Below are 27,053 nucleotides of genomic sequence, written 5' to 3'. Positions count from 1 at the left end.
TGAATCTGTAGATCACTGGTTTCTATGGACATTTTAATAATATTAATTATATCAATCTATAAACATAAAAATTCTTATGATCATTTTGGGTCTTTTTTCTTTCATCAATGTTTGGTAATTTTTATTGTAGAGGCTAACCTCTTTGATTGTAGAAATGCTACTGATATTTGTATATTGATTTCATATTCTGATACTTTACTAAATTAATAATAGTTCCAATAGTTTTATTTTTGGAGTTTTTAGGATTTTCTGTGTACACAATCATATCTTCGAGCCATCCATGGAGCCACACAGGGGGAGCAGAGAGCCCAGGACTGACTGAGCCCAGCTCTGTCCAGCTGGCTATGCCCACTTGCAACAAAAATCTGGTAAGGACCCCCTGGGACATGCCCACCAGCCACCTGTGGAGCTGTGCAGAGGCCTACAACACCAGTGCCTCCCAGCCCCCCCCCCCCCGCCTCTGGGCTCTTGGCTTTACAGCTACCTGGTTCCAAACTACAGAGGCACAGGGGGACATAAAGGCTATTGTCTTTAACTGCAGAAGTGAACAAGAGAGAGAGGGCCTCTCTCAGGCTCCCTGTTAATAACTGAAGCCCACTGGAAAAGTGAAGAGAATCTCTGCAATAAAGGTACACCAGACCACCATAATTGGTAAATTAGAGGATCATCACCTCCCATCAGAAACTGGACTATCTCCAGGGGAAAGACAGCTGGAACCTGTAATAGAACCTTGCACAGTTCAAACCTGCAGGAGGACAGGGAGCTCAACTTGGGACTTGCAGCCAGAGATCTGCCTGAATCTCACAGGTCTGTGACTGGCTTACTGAGACTCATTGACTTATAACTGCACACTTCTGCCCACGTTGTCTATTGTGACAGAAGAGACATACCCTGAAAGAGTCCCTTCATTTTTGTCTTTTATTTGTTATTTTCAAAATTACCATTATTTTTTGCTATTAATTTTAATTTTTTTCCTTCTACTCTTTGAATTTTTTCTTTTTTCCTCTCTCTCTCTCTCTCTCTGTCTCTGTCTGTCTGTCTCTCTCTCTCCCTCTCTCCCTCTCTCCCTTGCTCCCTTGCTGTCCCACATTGTTCATCTCCCCTTGTGTTCCTATGCTGGCCTTAATTCATATTACTTCTTTATTTTTGTTTTCTTCTCTTTCCTTCTCTCACCTGTGGCCCCTAGCCTCACTGCTAAACTTCAACTATCCTTCTACCTACCTATCTCTCCCTCCCCATCTCCTTCTAACTCCCCATTTGAAAGGGTAAAGTTGCTATATTGAAGAGTTTATTCACTATAAACATATGTTGGGTTGGTCCTTGATTTTAATTCAATTCACACAGTTAAAGGTCATAGATTTATAACTACTACAAATTGTCATGTTCTAAGAGGTACTCGATGCTATTGTATTGCTAATTGTATCACTTGAGCTAAGGTATTGTGATTGATCTAATAAGTTGTCCTTCCTGGTACAATGAAAATGAAACAACCTCAGAGCCATTAGAGACTCAAAACCTAAAGACTAGCTATATCTGGAAGACACCTCTGAGAAGCAATCATTCCATAAGGGTTCTAAATGCATCAACAAAGATACTTAAAATAAACAATTTCAAAATATCAACCCAGGAACTAAACCAAGGACAGTACAAAAAACAAACATGAGAAGATATTTAAGTAAGGCAACTTCCACCCAACAAAAGGCAAATTCTGGGGGAAACGAGGTGGAAAAGTCTGATAATCAACCACCTGGACACCCTGAAATGATAACATAGGAAGTAACAAAACAGATGAATGGGGCTCTAGAAAACTTCAAAACAGAAATAATCTCCCAGATTACTACAGAGATGGTGAGCAGAGAGAAAAACATGATTAGAGAACAGAAACAGATAAAAAAATAGATGAGCTAAAAAATATCCTGGAAGCCATGAATGCCCAGCATAAGAAAGAAATGGAAACAACAATCGCCCAACATAAGAAAGAAATGGCACCCATGAAACAGATTCAAACAGACATTCAGGAGATTAAAAACTCCATTGAAAGCATACAGAACAGATTAAGGGAATCTGAAAATAGAATATGAGACACAGAAGACAGGATTGGGGTAAAGGACCATGAAAACAGAGATTTCTTAAAAATAGTAAGGGTCCATGAGAAATCAATCCAGCAGCTGCTAGATGATGCAAAGAAGAACAACATAAGACTGATAGAAGTCAACAAAAAAAACAGGAGAAAGTGCAATTGATATAAAAAAACTGTTCACAGCAGTAATAATAGAAAACTTCCCAAACAGAGGTGGAGAATTGAACATACAGATAAGTGAGACATATAGAACTCCAACTAGCCATGATCAAAAAAATCTACACCTACACATATAATAGCCAAGATCCCTGAAACCCAACAGAAGAACAAAATCCTACAGGCAGTTAGAGAAAAGAAACAAATCACCTACAAAGGAAAGCCCATTGGAATCGCCACAGACTTCTCAACACAAACCCTCAAATCAAGGAGAGCCTGGAGTAAAGTATTTCAAGTCCTAAAAGAAAATAACTTCCAACCTAGACTATTGTATCCTGCAAAATTATCTTTCAAAAACAATGGGGTAATTAGATACTTCCGTGACAAAGAACACCTGAGAAATTTCATGAATATGAAACTAGCACTCCAAACAATTCTAAGCAATATCCTAGAAAAAGACAATGAAGGTCACAACTCCATGAGACCCAACAGAGGGAAGCCATCAGGCAAGGTAAGACACTAAAGAGAAAGGGGGGAAAATATGAAATAAAAGAGCCAACAAGAGTAAAACATCATGACAAAGATGAGTCAATATCTACCAATTATAATTATCAATATTAATGGCCTCAATTCACCAATCAAAAGAAATAGCCTGACAGAATGGATTAAGAAGGAAAATCCAGCAATATGCTCTATACAAGAAACACACCTAACTCAAAAGGAAATTCATAGAATGAAAATAAAAGGATGGAAAACAATTCCACACATAACAGGAACCCAGAAAAAAGCAGAGGTAGCACTCTTATTTGCAGAAAAAGTAGATTTCAAACCAAAACTAATTAAGAGAGACAAAGATGGTCACTACATCCTTGTGAAGGGAACAATCCAAGTGCAAGAGATGACAATTCTAAATATATATGTACCAAATACAAATGCCTCCAACTATACAAAACAAATATTAATGGACGTGAAAAACCAAATAAGCACCAATACAGTTGTAGTGGGGGACCTCAATACCCCTCTATCACAAATAGACAGATAATCTAGACAAAAAATTAACAACAAAATTCTAGAACTGAACAAGTTATTGAACAAATGGACTTAATAGAGGTTTACACAGTGTTACACCCCACAAAAACAAAATACACATTCTTTTTGGCTGCACATTGGTCATTCTCCCAAATAGACCACATGCTTGCTCATAGGACATGTCTAAGGAAATGTAAAAGAATTGAAGTTATCCCCGGTATATTATCAGACCATAGTGCAATAAAATTGGAGATCAATAACATAAGAAACCGCAAAACTCCCCAAAACACATGGAAATTGAATAACACTCCCCTGAACAACCAATGAGTCACAGAGGAAATTAAAGAAGAATTTAGACAGTTTCTACAAATAAATGAAAATGCCAGTACAACATACAGAAATCTGTGGGACACATTGAAAGGAGTTCTACATGGGAAATTCATAGCAGTGAATGGCCATATTAGGAAAACAGAGAGAACTCAGATAAATAACCTAATGCAAAACCTCAAGCTGCTAGAAAAAGAAGAGTATAACAAACCAAAAGCTCATACAAGATAGGAAATTATAAAGATCTGAGCAGAAATCAATGCAATGGGGACTAAGAGAATGATACAAAAAATTAATGAATCAAAGAGTTGGTTTTTTGAAAGAATAAAATCAATAAACTTTTAACCAACCTTATCAAAAAAAGGGGAGAAAGGGCTCAAATCCATGCAATTAAGAATAAAAATGGTGAAGTCACAACAGGCCGAGCAGAAGTCCAGAGGATCATCAGTACCTACTTTGAGAACCTGTACTCTGATTAAATGGGAAACACAGAAGAAATGGACAGATTTCTAGATACATATTAATTATCATAGTTAAATGAAGAAGATATAGAAATTCTAAACACCCCAGTTACAATGAGTGAAATTGAAAATGTAATAAAAAATTTACCAACAAAGAAAAGCCCAGGTCCTGATGGCTTTACTGCTGTATTCTACAAGACATTTAAAGAACTATCACAATTACTCTTTAAACTCATCCAGAAAATTTAAAGTGAAACACGGCTTCAAAATTCATTCCTGGAAGCAAGTGTCACTTTGATTCCCAAACCAGGGAAAGACCCAATTCAAAAAGAGAACTGCAGACCTTTCTCCCTAATGAACATAGATACAAAAATCCTCAACAAAATACTGGCAAACAGAATACAGAGGGTTATCAAGAAGATTATAAACCCTGACCAAATCGGATTTATCCCAGGGATGCAAGGATGGTTCAACATTAGTAAATCAATAAATGTAATACAATATATTAACAGTGTCAAGGACAAAAACCATATGATCATCTCAATAGATGCAGAAAAGGGATTTGACAAAATCCAACACCCATTCCTGATAAGAATGCTACAGAAAATTGGAATAGACGGTCTTTATCTCAACCTGATTAAGGCTATCTATGAAAAATCAACAACCAACATCATAATAAATAGTCAAAACCTGAAAACTTTCATGCTAAAATCAAGAACAAGACAAGAAAGCCCACTATCACCACTCCTGTTCAACGTTGTCCTGGAAACATTAGCCACAGTAATTAGAATAGAGAAAGAAATAAAAGGAATAAAGATAGGAAAGGAAGAAGTTAAACTGTCATATTTGCTGATGATATGATACTATACATAGAAGACCCAAAAACTCGGTCAAAAGTCTTCTAGATCAAATTGACAGACTCAGTAGAGTAGGTGGATATAAGGTCCATATTCAAAAAAAAAATAGCCTTCTTATACACAAATAACAGACTCATTGAGAGAGAAATTAGGGAAGCAATTCTTTTTTACAATAGCATCCAAAAAAATCAAGTATCTAGGAATCAGTCTAACAGAGGAAGAAAAAGACCTCTACACTGAAAACTACAGCACCCTGAAAAAGGAGATTGAGGAGGATATAAGAAAATGGAAAGACATCCCTTCCTCCTGAGTAGGAAGAACCAATATAGTGAAAATGGCCATACTTCTAAAACTGCTATATAGATTGAATGCAATGCCCATTGAAATTCCAACAATATACTTCACAGAACTACAGAAGACAATCCAAAAATTCAGTTGGAACCAGAAGTGACCTAGAATAGCAAAAGCAATTCCAGGTAACAGAGACATGGATGGGGGTATCACAATCCCCAACTTGAAACTATATTACAAAGCTATTGTGATAAAAACAGCATGGTACTGGCAAAAAAATAGACCTAGAGATCAGTGGAATAGATTACAAGATGCAGAAACAACACCAGACATACTCAGCCACCTCATCTTTGACAAAGAAGCCAACAATCCTTTTTGGAGGAAAGATAGCCTCTTTAATAAATGCTGTTGGAAAAATTGGATTTCAACCTGCCAAAGTTTAACACTAGACTCGTATCTATCACCTTGCACTAAACTAAGATCAAAGTGGATTAGTGATCTAAATATTAAGACAGAAACACTAAACTTTCTGGAAGATAAGTTAGGTAGAACTCTTGAAGACATTGGGATAGGAAAAGACTTTATGACAAAACCTCAGTAGCACAGGAGCTAGCACAAAGAATCAACAACTGGGATTTCATCTTATTAAAAAGCTTCTGCACTGCAAGAGAAACCACCATCAGAGCTAAGAGACAACCTACAATGTGGGAAAAAAATTTAGTAGTTTTACCTCAGACAAAGATAATATATAGATATATATTATATATTCTATATCTAGAATATATAAAAAAATGAAAAAAAACAGACATCCAAAATTCCAAGACCCAATTCAAAAATGGGCATCTGAAATGAACAGACATTTCTCAGACAAAGAAGTAAAAACAGCAAACAAATATACAAAAAAATGTTCAACATCACTGGTCATTTGAGAGATGCAGATGAAAATAACACTAAAATTCCACCTCACCCGAGAAAGAATGGCTGCTATCAAGAAATCAACCAATAACAAATGCTGGCAGCAGTGTGGAGAGAAAGGAATCCTTGTCCATTGTGGGTGGGAGTGCAGACTGGTGAAACCACTGTTGAAATCCATATGGAGATACCTCAAAGAACTAGGGCTAGAGGTCCCATTTGACCCAGCTATTCTCCTGCTTGGTATCTTCCCCAAAGAATTAAAAGAATCATACCACAGCGATGTATGTGCACCCATGTTTTTAGCGGCACAATTTGTAATAGCTAAAGCTTGGAAACAGCCTAACTGCCCATCAACTGGAAACTGGATAAAGAAGATGTGTTTTGTTTTTGTTTTTGTTTTTGTTTATCAGATGGAGCACTACGCAGCCATAAAGAATGAGAAACTAGAGATATTTATAGCTAAATGAATGTATATTGAGGCTATACTCTTAAGTGAAATAAATAGGACACACATGTAAATACTGAATAGTTTCTCTAGTGTGAGAATCTGAAAGTGTAAATAAGGATTAAAATGAATAATTGATAATTTGAAATAGGAAAAAGTCCTAAATTGTAGTGGTGGTGGGAGGTGAAGGGGAAAGAGAACAAGGGAAAGGAAAAATTATGAGAAAAGAAAAAAAATGGAAACAAAATCTATGTAAATAGGGAACTCTGGAGGGGGTGAAGGACACACAGGTAATGGGGAAAAAATAAGAACTAAGATACATCATTTACAGGCACAAGCACTCAATGATAAATGTAAACTTATTGTGTACCTAAAATGTACCAATAAAGGAATTTTAAAAATCATATAATCTGCAAACATAGATAATTTGACATCTTTTCTTCCTATTTATACATCTTTTAATTTTTTTCTCTTGCCTAAATGATTTTAATGAAACATCTAATATAGTATTAAATTGGACTGGCGAGAATGGACATTGTTCTTGATCTCAAAAGAAATACTTTCAGCTGTTCCTCATTCTGTATAGTGTTTGTTGTGTATTTGGCATACATAATCTATGAAATGACTATTAGTCATTTTCTCACAGACATAATTCCTGTACTCACAATTTGAAGGCGGAATGGTGATCTGGCTCAAAGGCTGGGACAGTAGCCTGAAAGGATACCAGAGGAAAGCTGTTCCACCCATGAATGTCAGGAAACAAAGGACGAAGAGAGCAGTCACCTCTCCTTTCTAGGTCATGCTCTCAGTGACCTACCTTCAACCAGGCTCCAGCTCTTAACAACATAATTGCTACTCAACTTATCAATGGATGATAAGTTGGATAAGTTAATTAGCTACTCAACTTATCAATGGATGAATCCACAGAAGAGTAGAGTGCTCCATGATCCAATCATCTTCCAAACACATGAGACTTTGGGGGGAAATTTCATACCTAAAACATAATATCCCCTATCCCTGGCCCCCCAAATGGTCATGCCAAACTCAATATGCAAAATGTAATTAGTCAATTTCTAAGAATCTCCAAAATTTTAACAGTTCCAGCTTTGCTGAACAGTCCAAGTCAAGTTTCGTCTCAGACTCAACATAAACTTTTAGCTGTGAGCCCCAGTAAAAATTTTTTTAAAAGTTAAAATCATTCAACATACAGTAGCATAAGGTAAACATTCCCATTCCAAAAGGGAAAAATAAGTGGACAGAAAGAAATGGAACCAAAGCAAGACTAAACCCAAGGTGAACATTAAATCCTTTTTAGCTCTATGTCCAGCACTTGAGACAAGTTTTGAGGAGATGTGAGCTCCAAAGGGTTTGGTTGGCCCTGCCTTAATGGAATTACAGGCTGATGACTTCATGGTCTCACATTTCAGCGATTGTGCTCACTGCCTGCAACTTTCCTCAGCAGATGTTCTACTTTCCTGGGATCTCCACTGTATTTTTGGCATCACTCTCACAGCTTGATGCACTACATTCTCATGTGATCTTGGCAGGATATATGACACCATCACACATTTTTGCCTGGGCCACAAGGCCTTCTTCTGAAATCAGGATGAAAGCTCTGTAACCCCATAGTTCTTGGACTCTGCATGACTGAAATCACAGTAGAGCATGGGTAATGCCAGTCAGCTCCTAGCTTGAGCAGTAGCCTAGCCCCTTTGGATCCTGGGTGCAAAGACCTGTAGATGGCTGAACTTGGGGAAACATTTCATGTGGCCCTGAATGAGCAGTAAAGCCTGAAACTCTGTTCTCAAATAAAAGATTTACATTTTCACCTTTCAGTCTCCATTCAGTGGCATTTTTCTAATTTCTGAGATAACCTCAAGACATCTTTCTACTTACCTCTGTACAAAATATTTGGTTTCTTTTTAATGCTAATCTCTTTAGCTTACCTTGAACACAACTTTTCAGGATTTGTATTCTAGATGACACTGCAAACATTTCAAATCATTCCATTTTCCTGCTTGCTCCTTATTCTCAGTGTAGATCTGGCTAAAACAAGCAGCTGTATCCACGTTAAAACTTGAACATTATAGTGCCATGAAATTTCCTCTGCTAGATTTTTTAGTTCCACACCCCTAATCTAATTTCTCACAAAGTATCAGGACATGGGCAAAATGAAGACACATTTTCTTCCAGGATTTTTTTAAATTAATTGGTACATTTTAGGCATACAATACATTTAGATTTATCATTGGGTGTTTGCACCTGAACATGATGTATCTTAGTTCTTATTTTTACCCCCATTACCTATGCACCCTTCACCCTCCACCACCCTTCCCTATTTACATAGATTTTGTTTCCATTTTTTTCTTTCTCATAATTTTTCCTTTCCTTTCTTCCTTTTCCACTTCCCCTCCCACCACACAACTTCTAATGTAACTGCCAATGTGGTCTTTGTTCCCAACTGAAACTTCCTGAGCTTGTCTTTATCGTATACATTTCTATCAGCATACCTGTCTTCTGAACTCTGATTAGAATCTCCCATAAATCTTTCTTGCTCTGCTTACAACATTCTAAGGCTTTTCTAGCTTGCCTCTTCAGAACTTTCAAAAATTCTCCCATGAACCAGTTCCAAGTTTTCTGAACCACATGGTCAAGTGTAGTTGTAGTAACTACCCTACTTCGCTGGTACACAATCCTTTCTATGTAATATTTCAGAGCTTTTATCATGAAGATATGTTGAATTTTATCAAATATTCTTTCTGTGTTTATTGTTATGTTTGTATTTTTTATCATACATGATGCATTGATGTGATGTATTATGTTTATTGATTTGTATTTGTTGAACCATTCTTGCATCCTGGGATTAAATCAATTTCATGATTGCAAATAAACTTTTTGATGTGTTGTTCAATTTAATTTTCAAGCATTTTGTTGAGACAATTTTCCTTATGTTCACAAGGGATATTAGTCTATCTTTTTGGTTGTGTCCTTTTCTGGTATTGATAACATGATAATGCTGGAGTAACAAAATGAGTTTGGAAAGTTTTCTTCCCTTTTAATTTTTTGTAATTTTTTGAGAATATTGTCACTATTTCTTCCTTAAATATGTGATAAAATTCATTAGTGAAACTACTTAATACCGGGCTTTTCTTTCTTAAAAGTTTTTTATTACTGATTAAAATTCATTACTTGCTATTGCCCTATTCCAGCTTTTTCAATCCTTTTGCTTAGTTTCATTAGATCATATGTATCAAAAATTTTCTTCTACAAGACAAGGATGTCCACTATCACCACTCTTCTTCAATATAGTTTTGGTAACATTAGCCACAGCAATTAAAGAAGAGAAAGAAATAAAAGGAACAAAGATAGGAAATGGAGGGGTCAAATTGTCATTATTTGCAGATGACATGATACTCTATATAGAAGACCCTAAGAAAGCCACCAAAAGTCTTCTAGACTTAATAACCAAATTAAGTAGAGTATCTGGGTACAAGGTCAACACACAAAAATCCACTGTTTTCCTCTACATGAACAACAGACTCACTGAGACAGAAATGGGGCAAACAGTTCCTTTCCCAATATCATCCAAAAAACTGAAATACCTAGGAATCAACCTAATGAAAGAAATCAAAGAATTCTTCTCTGAAATCTAGAGCACTCTGAAAAGCAAGATTGAAGATGATATCAGAAAATGGAAAGCCATCCTCTGCTCAATATAGTGAAAGGATCAATATAGTGAAAATGGCAATACTTCCAAAACTGCTATATAGATTCAATGCAATCCCATTTGTAATCCCAGCAGAATACTTCATGAACCTTGAGAAAAAAATCCAAAAATTCACTTGGAACAAGAATAGACCCAGAATAGCAAAAGCAATTCTACATAACAGACACATGGCAGGGGGTATCACAATCCCCAACTTGAAACTATACTACAAAGCTACTGTGATAAAAACAGCATGGTAATGTCAAAGAAACAGACCTGAGGACCAGTGGAACAGATTAGAAGCTGCCATAATGACTCCAGACACACTCAGCCATCTCATCTTCAATAAAGGAGCCAAATACCCTTAATGGAGGAAAGATAGCCTCTATAATAAATGGTGCTGGAAAAATTGGGTTCAACTTGTCAAAGATTAAAACTAGAAATATATCTGTCATCATGCACTAAACTAAAATTGAAATGGATTAAAGATCTAAATATTAAAAGAGAAATGCTGAACTGGCTGGAAGAGAGGTTAGGTAGAACTCTTGAAGACATCAGTGTAGGAAAAGATTTTATGAACAAAACCTCACGTGCCAATGAACTAGCACAAACTATCAACAAGCGGGATCTCTTCTTATTAAAAAGGTTCTGCACAGCAAGAGAAATGAGCAACAGTGTGAAGAGACAACCCACAATGTGGGAAAAAAAAATCTTCACCTGCTCTTCCTCAGACAAGGTCTACTATCTCAAATCTATAAAGAATTTTTAAAAATCAGACCTCCCAAATTTAAAGATTCAATCCAAAAATGGGCATCTGAAATAAACAGACATTTCTCAGACAAAGAAGTAGACACGGCAAATAAACATATGAAAAAATGTTCAACATCACTGGTCATTTGAGAGATGCAAATGAAAACAATGCTGAGATTCCACCTCACACCAGAAAGAATGGCTGCTATCATGAAATCGAGTAATAACAAATGCTGGCAGGGCTGTGGGGAAAGAGGAACCCTGCTCCACTGGTGGTGGGAAGGTAGACTGGTGCAACCACTGTGGAAATCAGTATGGAGGTTGCACAGGGCACACGGGGTCTGCCCGCTACAGACGGGCAGGTCTGTACACGCCCTGCCGAGGTCCTGAGTCACACGGAACACACCGAATCAGCCCAATGCTCCCAGCCCACAGAAAAGGGCTTTTGGGTCACCATCCCTACCACTGCTCCTGGCGCCTGTCCCACCTCACCCAGCTCAGAGGAAGTAATCCGTGCATGGGCTAACAGCCCCCCGCCCCAGTCGAAATGAGAAAACACATAAATAAGTCTCAAAACCAGACTTCCAGATCACCTACAGCAACCCCAAAGGGAAATGAGATGGAACACTCTGATACTCAACCACCTGGACACATTGAACTGTCAACCAAAGGGGATCTGGAAAAAATGAAATCAGAAATAATTTCTCAGATAACAGGAGAAATTGTGCCCATAGTGCAAGACATGATTAATAAATCTAGAGAGGAGCTGAGGAACATGATGGAATCCCAATATAAGAAACAAATGGAATCCATAAAACAGATGCAAATAGATTTCCAGGAGATGAAAAACTCCATTGAAAGTCTACACAGCAGAATGTGCCATTGTGAGGACAGAAATTCAGATATAGAAGAGAAGATTGCAATTAGGGATGAGGAAAAGAAAAATTGCTTCAAAATTATAAGGGAACATGAGAAATAAATCCACCAGCTGCTAGATGATGCAAAGAAGAATAACATAAGACTGATTGGGCTCAATGAAGAAACAGGAGAGAGTGAAGATGACATAAAAAAATCTTTTCACAGAAATAATGGCAGAAAACTATCCAAGCAGGGGAAAAGAGCTTGACATACAGATAAGTGAGGCATATAGGACTCCAAATAGCCTTGATAAAAAAAATCTAACATAGGCATATAATTGTTAAGGTTCCAGAAACACAACAGAAGAACAAAGTTCTCCAAGCAGTCAGAGAAAAGCAACAAATCACATACAAAGGAAAGCCCATCAGAATCACAGCAGACTTCTCAACACAAACCATCAAGGCAAGAAGAGCTTGGAGTGACATATTCCAAGCCCTAGAAGAAAACAGCCTCCAACCCAGATTGATGTACCCTGCAAAACTATCTTTCAAAATTGATGGAGAAATAAGATACTTTCATGACAAAGAGCACCTTAGGAACTTTGTGAATACCAAACCAGCACTCCAAAAAATTTTACACAATATCCTAGGAACAGACTTTGAGCATCACAACCCCAGGAAGCAAAGCAGAATGAACCCATCTGACATGACAAGAAATTTAAACTAAAGGCGGAGAACGCAACAAAAACAAAAAGTCATGGCAATGACAAGTCAATATGTTTCAGTTATAACCATCAACGTTAATGGTCTCAATTCACCAATCAAAAGAAATAGACTGGCAGAATGGGTCAAGAAGCAAAATCCAACTATATGCTGCATACAAGAAACACACTTAATTCAAAAGGAAACTCATAGACTGAAAGTTAAAGGGTGGAAAACAATACTGCATGTGACAGGAACCCAAAAAAAGCAGGAGTAGCTATCCTCTTGGCAGATCAAGTAGATTTCAAACCAACACTAACTAAGACAGATGAAGAAGGACACTACATCCTTGTAAAGGGAAGAATCCAAGAGGAAGAGATGATAATCATAAATATCTATGCACTAAACACTACTGCACCCAACTATATAAAACAAATACTAACGGACATGAAAATTCATATATGAACAAATACAATTGTAGTAGGGTACCTCAACACCCCACTGTCACAAATAGATAGATCAACTAAACTAAAAATAAGTAATGAAATACTAGAACTCAATTGAATTCTTGAACAAATGAACTCAACAGATGTTTACAGAGTCTTCCACCCCACAAAATCAGAATACACATTCTTATCAGCTGCACATGGCTCATTCTCTAAAATAGACCACATACTCACACATAGAACATGTTTAAGTAAGTGCAAAGGAATTGAAGTTATCCCCTGTATATTATTAGACCATAGTGAGATGAAATTGGAGATCCATAGCAAAAGAAATTCAACAAATTTCATAAACACGTGGAAATTGAACATCACACTTTTGAATAACCAATGGGTCACAGAGGAAAGTAAAGAAGAAATCAGACAGTTCCTTCAATTAAATGACAATGACAATACAACATATGGGAATCTATGGGACACAATGCAAGTAATCTTACGAGGGAAATTCATAGCAGTGAATAATCATAGTAGGAAAACAGAATGAGTCCAATTAAACAACCTGATGCTGAACCTCAAACTTCTAGAAAAAGAAGAGCAGGATAACCCCAAAGATCATACAAGGGGGGAAATTATAAAGATCAGAAGAGAAATCAATGCAATGGAGACTAAGAGAATGATACAAAAAATCTATGAAGTCAAGAGTTTGTTCTTTGAAAGAATCAACAAAATTGACAAACCTTTAGCCAACCTTGTCAGAAAAAGGAAAGAAAAGGCCCAAATCCATACAATTAGGAATGAAAAGGGTGAAATTACAACAGACCCAGCAGAATTCCAGAGGATCATCAATACCTACTTCCAGAACCGATATGCCAATAAGATGGACAACACAGAAGAAATGGACAGATTCCTAGATACATATGAACTACCAAAGTTGAATAAAGAAGACCTAAAAATTCTGAACAACCCAGTATCAACCAATGAAATTGAAAATCTAATTAAAAACTTATCAACTAAGCAAAGACTGGGCCCTGATGGCTTCACTGTTGAATTCTACAAGACATTTAGAGAGGATCTGCTGCAACTACTGTTTAAACTCTTTAATGCAATTGAAAGGGAAGCAATACTTCCAAAGTCATTCCTGGAAGCAAGCATCACCTTGATCCCCAAAGCAGAGAAAGACCCAACTGAAAAAGAGAACTATAGGCCAATCTCACTAATGAACATAGATGCAAAAATCCTTAATAAGATAATGGCAAAGAGAATGCAGAAGATCATCAAGAAGATCATACACCCTGATCAAGTGGGATTCATACCAGGGATGCAGGGATGGTTCAATATATGAAAATCAATCAATGCAATACACTATATCTATAGAGCCAAGGACAAAAACCATATGACTCTCTTCATAGATGCAGAAAAAGCATTTGACAAAATCCAACATGCATTTATGATAAACACCCTACAAAAAATTGGAATAGATGGTCTCTACCTCAAACTGATAGAAGCCATCTATGAAAAACCAACAGCCAATATCATACTAAATGGTCAAAAACTGAAATCCTTCACACAAAAATCAGGAACAAGACAAGGATGTCACTATCACCACTCTTGTTCAATATAGTTCTGGAAACATTAGCCCAGGCAATTAGACAAGAGAAAGAAATAAAAGGAATAAAGATAGGTAATGAAGAAGTCAAATTGTCATTATTTGCAGATGACATGATACTCTATATAGAGGACCCCAAGAACTCTACCAAAAGTCTTCTAGACTTAATAACCAAATTCAGTCAAGTAGCTGGTTACAAGGTCAACACACAAAAATCAATAGCATTCCTCTACACCAATGACAGACTCACTGAGAGAGAAATAAGCCAAATAATCCCTTTCACAATAGCATCCAAAAAACTGAAATACCTAGGAATCATCCTAACAAAAGAAATCAAAGACCTCTTCTCTGAAAACTATGGCACTCTGAAAAGAGAGATTGAAGATGATATCAGAAAATGGACAGACATCCCCTGCTCCTGGGTAGGAAGGATTAATAGAGTGAAAATGGCCATACTTCCAAAACTACTATACAGATTTAATGCAATTCCAATTGAGATCCCAGCAGTATACTTCATAGGCCTGAAGAAACCATCCAAAAATTCCTTTGGAACAAGAAGAGATCCAGAATAGCAAAAGCAATTCTAGGTAACAGAGACATGGCAGGGGGTATCACAATCCCCAACCTCCAACCATACTACAAAGCTACTGTGATAAAAACAGCATGGTACTGGCAAAGAAACAGACCTGAGGACCAGTGGAACAGATTAGAAGATGCAGAAACAACACCAGACACACTCAGCCATCTCATCTTTGACAAAGGAGCCAAACACCCTCACTGGAGGAAAGATAGCCTCTTTAATAAATGGTGCTGGAAAAATTGGGCTTCAACTTGCCAAAGATTAAAACTAGACCTGTATCTCTCACCATGCATTAAAGTAAAATCAAAATGTATTAAAGATCTAAATATTAAAACAGAAACTCTGAACCAGTTGGAACAGAGGTTAGGTAGAACCCTTGAAGGCATTGGTGTAGGAAAAGATTTCATGAACAAAACCTCAGTTGCCTGTGAACTAGCACAAACAATCAACAAATGGGATCTCTTCTTATTAAAAGGCTTCTGCACAGCAAGAGAAACCACCAGCAGTGTGAAGAGACAACCCACAATGTGGGAAAAAATCTTCACCTGCTCTTCCTCAGACAAAGATCTACTATCTCAAATCTATAAAGAACTTAAAAAGATCAGATCTCCCAAATTTAAAGACCCAATCTGAAAATAGGCATCTGAAATGAACAGATATTTCTCAAAGAAGTAGAAATAGCAAATAAATACATGAAAAAATGGTCAACATCACTGGTCATTTGAGAGATGCAAATGAAAACAAAACTGAGATTCCACTTCACCCCAGAAAGAATGGCTGCTATCATGAAATCAACCAATAACAAATGCTGGTGGGGCTGTTGGGAAAGAGGAGCCCTGGTCCACTGCAGGTGGGTGTGTAGACTGGTGCAAGCACTGTGGAATTCAGTATGGAGATACCTCAAAGAACCAGGACTGGAAGTCCCATTTGACCCCGCTATTCCACTGCTGGGGATCTTCTCCAAAGAATTAAAAGAATCATACCACAGTGATATATGTGTGCCCATGTTCCTAGCAGTACAGTTTGTAATAGCTAAAACTTGGAAACAGCCCAAATGCCCATCAACTGGAGACTGGATAAAGAAAATGTGTTTTTTTAATAAAATGGAGTACTACTCAGCCATAAAAAATGAGAAATTAGAGACACTTATAGCTAAGTGGATACACATTGAAGCAGTACTCTTAAGTGAAATAAATAGGACACACATGTATAAATACCGAATGGTTTCTCTGGTGTGAGAAACTGAAAGTGTAAACAAGGACTAAATGTATAATAGATAATGTGAAATAGGAAGAAATAGGGCAAAGGGGAAGGAAGTGGAAGGGCTAGGGTAAAGGATAGAAGGGAATGGGATTAATATGAGAAAATGGAAAAGTAGGAACAAAATCTCTGTAAATAAGGAGGACTGGAGGGGTTGAAGGGAGGGCTGGGCAATGGTGAAAAATAAGAACCAAGAGAGACTATGTAAAGGTGCAAATTTCCAATGATGAATGTCATTATATTGTATACCTAAAATGTACCAATGATTAGAGTGAATAATCGATAATGTAAAATAGGTAGAGAATGTCCAAAGGTGTAGGGGTAGTGGGAGGGGCAGGGGAAAGGAAAGAAGGGAAAGGAAAAATGATGAGAAATGGAAAAAATGGAAATAAAGTCTTTGTAAATAGGGAAGGGTGGAGGGTGTGAAGGGAGGGCCAGGAATGGGGAAAAAATAAGAACCAAGATGCATTATATAAAGGTACAATTCCCAATGAGAAATGTAATTGTGTTGTATACCTCCAATGTACCAATAAAAGAATTTAATACAAAAAAAAAAAAAAAGAAATTAGTATGGAGATGCCTCAAAGAACTAGGACTGAAAGTCTCACTTGACCCAACTATTTCTCTGCTGGGAATCTTCCTGAAAGAATTAAAAGAATCATACCACAGTGATATATGTGTACCCATGTTCGTAGCACCACAATTTTTAATAGCTAAAACTTTGAAGCAGCCCAAATGCCCATCAGCTGGAGACTGGATAAAGAAAATGTGTTTTCTTAATAAAATGGAGTACTACTCAGCCATTAAAAATGAGAAATTAGAGACATTTGTAGCTAAATGGATGCACATTATGGCAATACTCAAGTGAAATAAACAGGACAAACGTGTAAATACTGAATAGTTTCTGTAGTGTGAGAAACTAAATGTGTAAATAAGGACTAAAAGGTATAATACATAAAATAGGAAGAAAATGGGCAAAGGGGAAGGGGAAATGAGAGGGGTAGGAGAAAGGAAAGAAGGGAATGGAGTTAATATGAGAAAAAGGAAAACTGGAAACAACGTCTTTGTAAATAGGGAGGGATGGATAGGTTGAAGGGAGGGCAGGGGAAGGGGGAAAAATAACCAAAGATTAACGTCATTATATTGTATACCTAAAATGCACCAATAAAATAATATTTAAAAATTTTTGTTCTTAATTTTCCAATGTGTTAGGTTACTTATATCCCAATATTTTTCCATTTCTTCTCTGTTTTCCAATTTGTTCATATATAAATGTTCAAATAATTCCTAATGTACCTTTTTATTTGTGTCTTATTGTTTGTAATGTCTCCTTTCTAATTTATGATTTTATTTATTTGGGTCTTCTCTTGTTTTTTTCTTGGTTGATCTGGCTAAGGGTTTGTCGAATTCTTTTTTTTTATTTTCCAAAAGCAACTTTGTTTCATTTATATAGTGTTGCTTTTTAGTCTCTATTTTATGTATTTCTGCTTTTATTTTTGTCATTTTCTTCTACTCATTTTTGTTTTTGTTTGCATCATTTTTCTAAATTCATGAGATATATTTTAACTTATTTATATTAAATCTTTCTATTTTTTATATAGGTACTTGGTGTTATAAATTTCCTTGCTAGTATTGCTTTTGTTGTATCCCATAAGTTTTAGTGTGTCATGCAACCACTTTCATTGTTTGTGAAAAAATTTTAAATTTTTTGATTTTTTTGAATGCTTTTTGCTCATTTAAAGTTATGTTGTTTTGTACTCATGTATTTTTATAATGAATATCATTTTGTTAACCTCAACTTTTGTTTTAAGTGTTCAGAAAAGGTACATGATATATGTTAGTTACCTTTCCCTCAATGCTGAGACAAAATACCGAACACCCAAAGTTAAAAGGGAAGGGGCTTATTTGGCTTACAATGCATAGAGGTTTCAGTCCAGATTAAGCTGGCTCCATGGCTGGGATGGGAAACAAACATCACAGAGGAGAAACAACATGGCACACACAAGGTAGGAAAGGCAACAAGGAACCCTAACAGGGTCTCCCTGCCCCTTTTATCTTATTCAGACTGCTTAGGGTGGGTAGCACTCACACCCTTAATTTTAGTGCCCTGGAGCCTAGCATTGCATCATGAATCAATTTCAGCTTTGCATACTCTAGATCAAGCCTATGACCACATGAGGTTTTTTTGGGGGGGACATCTAGACCCAAACCATAACAGATATTATTTTATATATATTTCTAATTTCTCAAGACCTGTTTTGTGGGCCCAGTATGTGGTCAATAATAAAATTCCCCACGCCAAATGCACAGTTTTGCAGCTGTTAAACAGCATGATTTGTAAATACGTGCTAAATCCATTTGATCTGTTGTATACTTTAACTTGGATATTTCCTCGTGTTTTTTCAGTGGGAAAGGCAGTCTGGATGACCTGTCTTTTGATGAAAGTGGGGTGTTGAGTACACAACAATTACTGAATTAAAGACTATCTCTAAAAAAATAAATAAATAAATAAATAAATAAATAAATAAAGACTATCTCTCCCTGTTGGACTATAATGCTTGTTTTTTTTAAATTAGTTTTATTGGTACATTTTAGGTACACAATATAATGACGTTCATCATTGGAAATTTGTACCTTTACATAATATATATTGGTTCTTATTTGTTCCCCATTCCCCTGCCCTTCCTTCAACCTCTCCACCCCTCCCTATTTACAAAGTCTTTGTTTCCATTTTTTTCTTTTCTCATGTTAATTCCGTTCCCTTCTTTCCTTTCCCCAACCCTTCCTACTTTCCCTTCCCCTTTGATCTTTTCTTCCTATTTCACATTATCCATTATACCTTTTGATCCTTATTTACACTTTCTATTTCTCATGATTGGCAAGACAGTTGAAAAATGATGACATATTTCTTGATGGACTTGTTAGTTATCCTGTTTCCTTAGAATTTTGCTGACAAAAAACAAGTAAGGGAAACATGGCATAGATATTTTAAAGGATTGTTATTGAAACTACAAAATTGTGAAGTACACAACAGTGATGTAATGTGAAGAGGTAGATAAACAAATGGTTAAAACTTGACATGAAGTTATTTCTTCCTTAAATTTTTATGTAATTTCCTCTAACTCATTTTATTGCCTATCTGTGGTAATATGTGTGATCAAATATTTTATATATTTTTAGTTGCACTATAAGTAGTTTTGTTATTGAGAGTTCAGAGTTTCTCATGTATCCTATATATAAATGTGCTATCATATATAAGATTTACATGTAATTTTACCAGGATCTTTGATCACCATTCACTTTCACAAAATACCAACCTGGTCCATTACACTGATGACATTATGCTGATTGGACCTAGTGAGCCAGAAGTAATAATTAGTCTAGTCTTATTGGTAAGACATTTTTGTATCAGACAGTGGGAAAATATGAAAAACAATCAGCAGTCTTCTACAACAGTGAAATTTCTAGGGGTCCAGAGTGTGTGTCATGTCAAGAGATCACTTCCAAGTTGAAGGGTAAGTTATTTCATCTGGTTCCTCCACATCAAAAAGAGCACAATGTCTTGTGGGACATTTGGATTTTGGAGAGAACTTATTCCTCACATGTGTTTGTTACTCTAGTTCATTACCAAAATATTATTTCTGAATGGGACTCAATCAGGTGAAGGCTATGTAAGAAATATAGGTCGCTGTGCAATCTGCCTGCCAATTGGGCTATATATTCCAGCAGATACAATAGTACCTGGAATAGCAAAGGCAGTTAAATGCTGTTTGATGATGTTTGTAGGTGTCTATAGGTGAACTGCTGCACAACCATAGGATAAACCCTGCCATTTGCTGAAAATAACATTTCTTTTGGAGAAGCACCCCTTAGTCTATTAATGAAATTTATTAGACTGAATTCTTCACCGCAGTCCATTAAATTCCTGTGAAATCTGAGGTATCCATCATGAGTTCAGTCTTATAGGTCCACTATATCATAAAATTAGGTGTGCAGAGAAGTACTTCTTCAAATGAAAGTGAATAAATGCAATCTGGCCCAAAGGGACTCTGAAAGTATAAATGGCTTTGTTTATATTTCAGAAGGTATAAATGAATTACACAAAAATTGACCCAAATTTTCCCAATTTCCAGTCCAGCTACATCACCTTCTTTTTTCTTAGCTTGCAGCTAAGGCCTTGTGTGGAGTTTCATGTGATAAATTGACAGTGGAAGAGAGGGATTAAGATAGATATAGACAATTCAGTAACAAATTCTAGTATCCAGAAGTGATGGCTACATTACTATATCCCCTTTCTGGGGCATCATGATAGGATATTGATAGGGGTAGTACTTCCATCTGACAGTACTTTGAGGGATGAACTGAGTTGTTTATTTTGCTGAAAAAGAGAAATGACCAGAGAAATCCCCAGACATTCAGTTATACAGAGAGATATGTAGTCTATGGTCAGTGGATTGGATGAAAGATGAGAGCTTTCAAAGAAACCTGATTAGAAAATTAGTCACTAGAAAATTTGGAAAAAATCATGAGGATTTACTGTTTTTAGTAGGTGATAAACTTAAAATTTTTGTTTTTAATGAGAATGCTTATCCAAGTGATTTCAGAAAAGGAAGATTTTAATCAGCATGTTGATATAATGACCCAATCTGTAAAAAGCAGTCAGCCTTTTGCTTCAGATACCTCTGTTCTTACCCAAAGGACTCATGAATACATGGTGGTCATGGTAACAGTGATGCAATTTAAGCATGGTCTCAGTAATATGCTAATTTTAACCTTGTTTTAAACACAGGTAAGTACTCAGTCTACTAGCATGAGAAACCAACACTGAGCATCCTATATTTCACCACTTTCTACAGTATTAAGCCAGTACACTGATTAAATTGGACCACCTCCATCATGGAAGGAGCAGTGTTTTGTTCTTACTGGAGTGGATAAATGTTAACATGCTTCCTTCCTTATAATTCTTATACCAAAACTATTATGTGTGGATGTACAGAATTCTTTATTCACTGCAATAGTCTTTATTCACTGCAATCAGAAGCAATAATGTAAAGAACACATTTTGCAGTTTTAAAAAAGTGCATTGATGAGCCTGTGCTCATGAGAGTCACTGGATTGCCATATTTTCCACCATCTTGAAGAAAGCAGTTTGATAGAATGATATGATCATATTTTGAAGAGTCATTAAGGTACTAACTATATGGTAGTATTGTATAGGGATGGGACAAGGTCCTCAAGAAGACTATATGTATGGTTTTGTTTTTCTCAGTAGCTTGATTCATAGGCTCAAAAATGAGAGTAGAATTGCTCAATAACCCTAATGATCTCCAAGAAAAATTTATTTCTGTTCTTGAGACTCTATGCTTTTCTGACCTAGAAGTCTTCATTTCAGAAGAAGGAATGCTTCCAACAGGAGATACCATAATGATTAAACTGATCTGAAAATTAAGACTGTCAGCTTGTCACTTGGGTTTCATAATTCTTCTGATTCATCAAGCAAACAAAGGAGTGACTGTGTTGACTAAAATGATTGATCTTGGCTACTGGGGGAATATGACTATGACTCTGTAAGAGAGGTAAGTAAGAGTACATTTGGAAGAGGGTATCTCTAATGGTGTACCTTAACACTATGGCATAGTTATGGCCAATGGGAAAATTCAACAACACAACAATCCCCCCCAATATTCATATATATATATATATATATATATATATAGAGAGAGAGAGAGAGAGAGAGAGAGAGAGAGAGAGAGAGAGAGAGACATCTGAGAGATCTGTTTCTCTGGAGAACCCTAATACAACTAACATCACTATTCATTTTTCCCTCGAAAATTAGTAGAAAATACTGTCATGGATTTGTTAGCTATTACTCTAAAGTAAGTCTCACATAGAAGGTACCTTATCAGAATTTGTAAGCCTCACAGTACTTCAGTAATTGAAGCATGTTATGCAAAAATTTTAAGACTGATGTTTAAAATGTTGGTCCATCTTGACAATAATTTTTGTAATTGATAGAAATTCTTCCTATTACTGAAATGTGGCTGTAGAGATTTTTGGGGTTTTTTTTTTTGGTACTGGGGATAGAACTTGGGAACTTGCGCTTTTGAGGCAGGCGCAAGAACCACTGAGCTAAATCCCCGGCCCTGTAGAGCTTTGATTGTCTATCATTGCTTTCAATCTTCATTTGAAATAAAAATTATAAAATAGTCCAAAATATTTCATATTTGAAACCAACATGCTACTGAATTCCTAATCCACTTGACCAAACAGGGAAGAAAGTACAAAGGAGAGGGTTGAAACTAAGAATATTTGCATATTGTTGTTTAAGTAGAGAACATAGGGGATATTGAAACTATGTTTAGACTGGTACTTAATATATATTGACATTATGAAGCTTTTACTCACTGATTATATAATGATTCTCCAAGTATGATCTGAAATCAACATTAACATTGCTGATTCAATAGTCTGGTGATGGAGTCAATATTTCTGTTTTTGCACAAGCTCTATAGATGATTCTAATGTCCACTAAACTTTAAGACCCACTGTTTTAAAACAGCACCCCTCAAAGTAAAATGTCTGGAGCAGAGAGGTTTGATACATACTTAATACACACACTCAATAGAATCCAGTCAAATCTAGATTTTGATAAAAGTTACATTTGGTTGATATGAGCTTTTTAATTTACTTAAATAAAAATATGTTATTTCTTAACCACCTGGGATAATTTTGTTAACAATCTGCATGTTAGCTAAAGATTTTATAAGTGATAATAAAAGTATATAGTATAAACATAATATAGAGAGAGAATTATGAATTATTTTAAGTATTCAAGTTAAAAGTTTAGTACACCATCACAAAGTTGTCTTTTATGTTATTAGTATTTCTATAAGTTTATTCTTAACCAATATCTGGAGAATTATATACAACTTAGTTAAATGATATCATTCTTCATGTCAAAACACTAATCAATATATATGCATTTTCATAGTTTATTTAATGGAAAAGCAAAAAATCATATATTTTGTCAAAAATAATTGATTAGCAAATGTTTATTTTACTTCATTCCTGGTATCCCACATTTAAGAAAATAGTGTATATAAAGAAATGAACCTATAAGAAAAATAAGAATTGGCTTACATCGAAGGCAGTGATTTTGGTGAATTTATGGAAGGCATAAAAGAATGTGTTTGAATTGAAGGATGAAATAGGAAGAATCTGTAGAAATGACAGGTACGAGAAAGCTGCAGAGAAAGTCTGAGCTTCTGAGAAGCCTTTAAATGCTTCTTCCATACTCACTAAAACTAAGGTAAGATTGGACAGCTTACAGACCCTACCCAAGCTCTCACAGCTTGATGACCATCTTCTCATCCAGTGAAAAGCAAATTATGGTAATGTACCTTCATTACAGCAGAAGAAATAGACCACAGTTGATTATAATGAATTTTATCTTTGTGATATAACAATGAATAAACAAACAAAATCCTAGATAATTGACAACAAACTATCAGTATAATGGGGACATTATGCACCAATAAAAATGAGAAAACAACCGAAGTGGAATAACATAGGTTCCCTGTGAAGAAGGAATGACAGAATCTGGAGTGAGATTCTGAGGTAAAAGACTTATAAAAGTAAAAACATATACCTGAGATTGTGAAGTATGTACAGAAAGCTAAAAGAAATATATGTTGGCAATAGCACATATTTTAGTACAGGAAGAGGAGAAGAAATCTCAAAGTTAAATCAAGATTTTATTGTGAAGAAACAAAAAATAATGCCATCATGAACAAAAGAAGAGTGAAGACTATATATACATATGTATGTGTGTATTTAGGTATACATCTACACTTCTACATGCATATTATATAACCTGGACATACTGATGAACAGATAATCTATGCTGATCTAGATACCTATAACATAAAAGCAGTTGAACTGAAATCACATTCACATTGCTAATTCAGTCTAGTTACAATAAGAATCCACTAAAAATTATTAAAGAGGGATATGATTTAATCTGTGGCCTGTGTATGAAGAATTATCTGATAGCAAATTATGAGAAGGCAGCATGTTGCAGAATGGAAGAATAAACTAACTAGAATTTTGAAAACATAAAGATGAGTAATTTCTAGGATGAAAGACTCAGTGGTATCATTAGGAAAATGTATGGAATTCCTCTGTTGAGGGATAAATGGCAAAGATAGACCTGAAGATTGATCACACATTATATTTAAAGAAAATAGAGAACACAGAATTCCAATCTTCAAGGATTTTTCTTTCCAATCCAACCACTGGACACTATCACATCGTTCCATTTTACCACTACTTGAACTTTAGTAATATCCCTTTAAAGTCCCTCATGTGAGCAACACATATCAATATACTCTAAATAGTAATGACCTTCTTTTTACATTTTAAAAGGAAGAATAAAAGCATTTCCTTCTGTTCTTCCACTTTTTATCTATGTTCACCCATGCTTAATTATTTAATCTATTATACTTCTAGATTAGTCAGGGTTTTTTAGATTTCCCAGAAACAAACCAATACATCTATAAAGGGCCTTTTAAAAATCATCTGAGGCAAAGAGATGTAACACACCTCTTTTCAGTACTGAAAAACACTGAACTAAGAACATCTTCTTAGTGTTTCTCCCAACTTCGCTGTTTTTAAGTCTCTTCACATTTTTAAGATTATGTTCAAGGCTTTGTTTATATTTCTGTGTGATATGTAAGTTGAATTCTTCCAAGAAGTGAAACTCACCTTTTCTCAAAACAAGTGCTTTGAAAAATATTTTTGAAGCTTAGCAGTATTCCTGGATTTTCTTCTCATTCACAGACAAATCTTCCACTGCAATGGGGTAAATGTGTTATGATTCCCAAGCTACATGGCATTATAATCTTTATAAACTTATCATACTGAAGTCCATTTGAAAAGAACTTCTCTTTAGTGCTCAGTATGTTTATAATGCAAGAATACAACCTGTAAAATGCTTTCACTTTTTTTCAATTTTACTTTTTCTGGTATGATAAGAATAATATGTAAAAATTCTTTATGAATAAATAATACAAATTTTTAAGAAAGTAATAAAGTACAAAAAATTAATTCATCAACATTAGAGAACTAAGATTGCCATAATCTTTGAATACTACTGAAAACATTCACATTTTCTTCAAAATATATTTTAATTAAAAGACTACACTTAATATGAAATCTAAGCATTTTTCTTTAATATCTTTCTCAGTGAATCCATGACTTGCTTGTTTCTTAGGCTGTAGATAAATGGATTTAACACTGGGATTATGACAGTGTAAAATAGAGAGAAGATCATATCCTGATCATTTGCTTGTGAAGATGTTGGATGCACATAAATGAAGAGAAGAGGGACATAGTATAAAGTCACAGAAAAGAGATGGGCTCCACAGGTAGAGAAGGCTTTGCTTGCACCCTTTTCAGATTTCTTTTTTAAAATTGTAAAGAGAACAAATATATAAGAGACAAGAATAGTCACAATGCTGAATACTTGTATTGAACCCGAGAAAATGAACAGCATTAGGTAATTAATAGCAGGATCAGTACAGGAAATCTTTGTCAATGGTATGACATCACAATAAAAATGATGTATTATATTGGAATTACAGAAGGTTAATCTGAATAAAAAACTTTCATGAATTAAGGCATGAAGAAAGCCACCTACAAATGATAAAACTAATAGGTGGATACAAAGTCTATTGGTCATAATCACTGGGTAAAGTAAAGGTTTGCATATAGCTACATAGCGATCATAAGCCATTGCTGCCAACAGAAAACATTCTGTTGTGCCACTGATTACAAAGGAGAAAAATTGTATCATGCATTCAGAGAGAGATATCATCTTGTTATTGTCTAAGAAGCTAACCAGCATTTTTGGTGTCACAGTGGATGATAACCAAGTATCTACAAAGGCTAAATTCCCAAGAAAAAAATACATGGGTATGTGAAGGTGAGCATTATTCTTGATGATAGTAATCAGACCTAGGTTCCCCACAATGGTGGTGAAGTATATTGCCAAGAATACAAGGAACAGGGGGATTTTCCACTCCGGTTGATATAGGAGTCCAATGAGGACAAACTCTGTCAGCAGTGTTGCATTTATCCTTTCCATGTCCTCACTGGATGTCCCCTGAAGTTAAATGTAGATTTAAAACATCCATGTTAATAAGGATTTATAAGGTGAAAATTGGAGGATAAGCATTGCAATAAAATCACTTTCATAAAAAGATAAAATTCACTTTTCACAATACATACTGCTATAATAGAAGAAAAGAGTTTGGGAGAATTAGAATGGCAAATACTTCTATTAATTCAGTTTAATAAATGTGATCAAAGTAAAAGAATTAGAGAAAATGAGAGGCTAAGTTTGTGGCAAATTTACTGAGAACTATTTTTTTATATTAATTGGTACACTTTAGGTATACAATAGAAATCCTATAGTCTGGACATGTTCAGAGTGTAGAGCAAAGTTATTTGAATTGTCATGATTATAAGCTGAATTGAATTGCATGTAAAGGAATTTAAATTTTATTTCTCAAGTAGCACACTTTTGTTA

At 35.5% G+C, this 27,053-nt stretch overlaps 2 protein-coding genes across 5 annotated transcripts in view; one reads left to right on the top strand and one right to left on the bottom strand.

The window, feature by feature from the left end:
- Window positions 1–17,577, top strand: part of Cldnd1 (claudin domain containing 1) — a 232,139-nt gene extending 214,562 nt beyond the window's left edge. The window contains exons 6-7 of one of the 4 annotated variants that reach the window (XM_087214172.1): window positions 244–368; window positions 542–562. In XM_087214172.1, coding sequence (XP_087070298.1) covers window positions 244–368; window positions 542–547 — 131 coding nt within the window. In that variant the 3' untranslated portion in view covers window positions 548–562. Of the gene's footprint in view, window positions 1–243 lie in introns of all 4 variants that reach the window. The other 3 variants (XM_087214154.1, XM_087214150.1, XM_087214157.1) reach the window with 3 other exon arrangements.
- An 8,102-nt stretch (window positions 17,578–25,679) lies between these two features.
- Window positions 25,680–26,609, bottom strand: LOC106010514 (olfactory receptor 5H17-like). The gene has a single exon (XM_013077069.3). The coding sequence runs from the start codon at window positions 26,607–26,609 to the stop codon at window positions 25,680–25,682; it is 930 nt and encodes a 309-aa protein (XP_012932523.3).
- Window positions 26,610–27,053: the final 444 nt, after the last annotated feature.

Source organism: Heterocephalus glaber, unplaced genomic scaffold, assembly GCF_053883595.1.
Source record: "Heterocephalus glaber isolate CG9 unplaced genomic scaffold, H.glaber_assembly_v1.0 deba00000122, whole genome shotgun sequence".
Taxonomy (NCBI): Eukaryota; Metazoa; Chordata; class Mammalia; order Rodentia; family Bathyergidae; genus Heterocephalus; species Heterocephalus glaber.
The sequence above is the reverse complement of the archived record's forward strand: the minus strand, read 5'-3'. Positions and strand labels throughout refer to the sequence as shown.

Excerpts from the sequence above, each read along its gene's own strand:
- LOC106010514 (XM_013077069.3), bottom strand. The coding sequence starts at position 26,609 with ATGGAAAGGATAAATGCAACACTGCTGACAGAGTTTGTCCTCATTGGA.